Below are 1,900 nucleotides of genomic sequence, written 5' to 3'. Positions count from 1 at the left end.
AAATCCGTTAGGCTAAAGCTAGCATACAAATTAATTGCAACCCAGCTCTAAGTAGTACATGATGCATAGCTTTATTTGCCCTTCTGTCTGCAAGACACATGCACATATACCACTGGTGATTCTCTAATGTTAGAACAAGTTTTTTTTTTCCTTTAAAGATATGCATGAGTTAAAATAAAAATAAAATAATCAAGAAAAGTAGTAGAAAATGCATTTTATTTATATGGAAAAGGCTACATTTAGATTTGTAAAAGGTCTGTGATAGTGTTATGTCAAAAATCAGTTGTGAATAGCAACAAAATGGTTACATATCTCTCTACATAGCAGTGCAATTAGTTCTCATTGCAATAAAATTAAGTATGCAACAGAATCAAAACCAAGTGTTTCTCCATAATCAGCATACAAAGAATTACAGTGCAAAGATCATTTTAGGTTTTAAGAAATCTGCAGTCAGTCTTTAGAATATCCTAATGGGTGGGATATTCCAATTATTTTCATTACTAGCAGTTGTATCTTGTCAATACTGTGCACAAGCAGGTCAGTCTAAAATGACATTTTAACAATTACATTGTAAATAAAATATTTAGTCTATACAGTAAAAAAATACAAATTATGTAAGTGAACTAGCAAAAAGAAATTTGAATACATTTATGAAACAACAACATACTTCAATGACAAACATACAGTATTCGTCACATAAAAACAGCTACTTTTCCCAGTAAAAATAATTTGGTTGCTTTACAACTGCATTATAGACCTTGTAGTGTGAAGATGCAGATGTCCAACGCTTAAAAACCCCATAATAAATGTCTTCTGCAAAGCATACAAAGAGGATAAATATTCTTATCACAGTCATAAGGTTATTTTTGAAAGTTTATTCTCCCTTGCTCCAGAAACACACTTACATGGGTGGAAAAAAACAAATTGAAGGGGAGTCATGTTACATCAAAACCGTAAGCTGTGCTCCGTTTCCTTCTGATTTTGAGAAAAACCCTAGAATTTACAGTACTCTGTGGTATACGAAAAAGTCTTCACAAGTTTACATTGCATATTTCTGAGTCCATTCCCTCGCGTGTCTGTTGTATCTGTATGTGCAGAAAGAAGGCATTGCAGGGAGGAGCTGTTAGTGATACACTGACAATGGCCACGTAGTTACTTCACACAGGTCAACCCATTACAGCTGTCCAGACTCAAAACCAACCTGACAGGTTTGCATTAAAATGCATATCGCTGTTCATACTTAATCTGCATTCCACAACCTTACTTGGACCTTAGCGGGAGATTGCTGTTAATTATTCCTAAATGCATGTGCCATTAACGGCCTGACAAAGTTCACGCATTTTAGTTGCATAAAATTCAGTCTAATTAACTGGAGTTTTATTCTCCCTTCTGCCCTGCCATCGTTATTTCAGAACTTGAAAGGAAAATTTTTCTGAAAAGCATTTTTTACTAGATTTTTAAGTCTTCCCCTTCTGGTACGAAGCTATTTAGAAAACCCAAAGATAAACAACCGTAGAGAGTTCGTAACTTCCCCTCTGGTCTTTACTTTTGCTACATTCCACTTTTCAGACTGCATTCACTTTCTTCTGGGTCATCCAGAGACAAAATGCTGACAAATTTTTAGATCTGTTTCTAAAGATCAGTATAACGACTCATGTACTAACTGGTTTTCTTCTTAAGAATCTGCTACCGTACAAGTCTTAGGATCTTGACTTATACTGAAACATCCATAGATAAATGCTATGGGGTAACCAGCCATATAGTTAACTTCCTAAATTCCAGATGAGATAAAAGTAATTTAAGAGGTGATCGGCAGAGGATGATAAAGCTATATAGTCAAGACTACACATTTTCTCACTTTTTCTAGGAGTGATTAAATTTTGAGTTTTGGAGAGAAAAA

At 34.5% G+C, this 1,900-nt stretch overlaps 1 protein-coding gene across 5 annotated transcripts in view; it reads right to left on the bottom strand.

The window, feature by feature from the left end:
- Positions 1-200: 200 nt before the first annotated feature.
- Positions 201-1,900, bottom strand: part of UBE2D1 (ubiquitin conjugating enzyme E2 D1) — a 12,488-nt gene continuing 10,788 nt past the window's right edge. For all 5 annotated transcript variants that reach the window (XM_027909105.1, XM_027909103.1, XM_027909107.1 and 2 more), the window contains one exon: positions 201-1,085. In XM_027909105.1, the coding sequence (XP_027764906.1) occupies positions 1,040-1,085 (46 nt within the window). In that variant the 3' untranslated portion in view covers positions 201-1,039. The remainder of the gene's footprint in view (positions 1,086-1,900) is intronic.

Source organism: Empidonax traillii, unplaced genomic scaffold (genome assembly GCF_003031625.1).
Source record: "Empidonax traillii isolate 1590-97213 ecotype Southwest subspecies unplaced genomic scaffold, ASM303162v1 scaffold1946:size199562, whole genome shotgun sequence".
NCBI classification, from domain to species: domain Eukaryota; kingdom Metazoa; phylum Chordata; class Aves; order Passeriformes; family Tyrannidae; genus Empidonax; species Empidonax traillii.
Note: the sequence above shows the minus strand (reverse complement) of the source record. Positions and strands in the feature narration are given on the sequence as shown.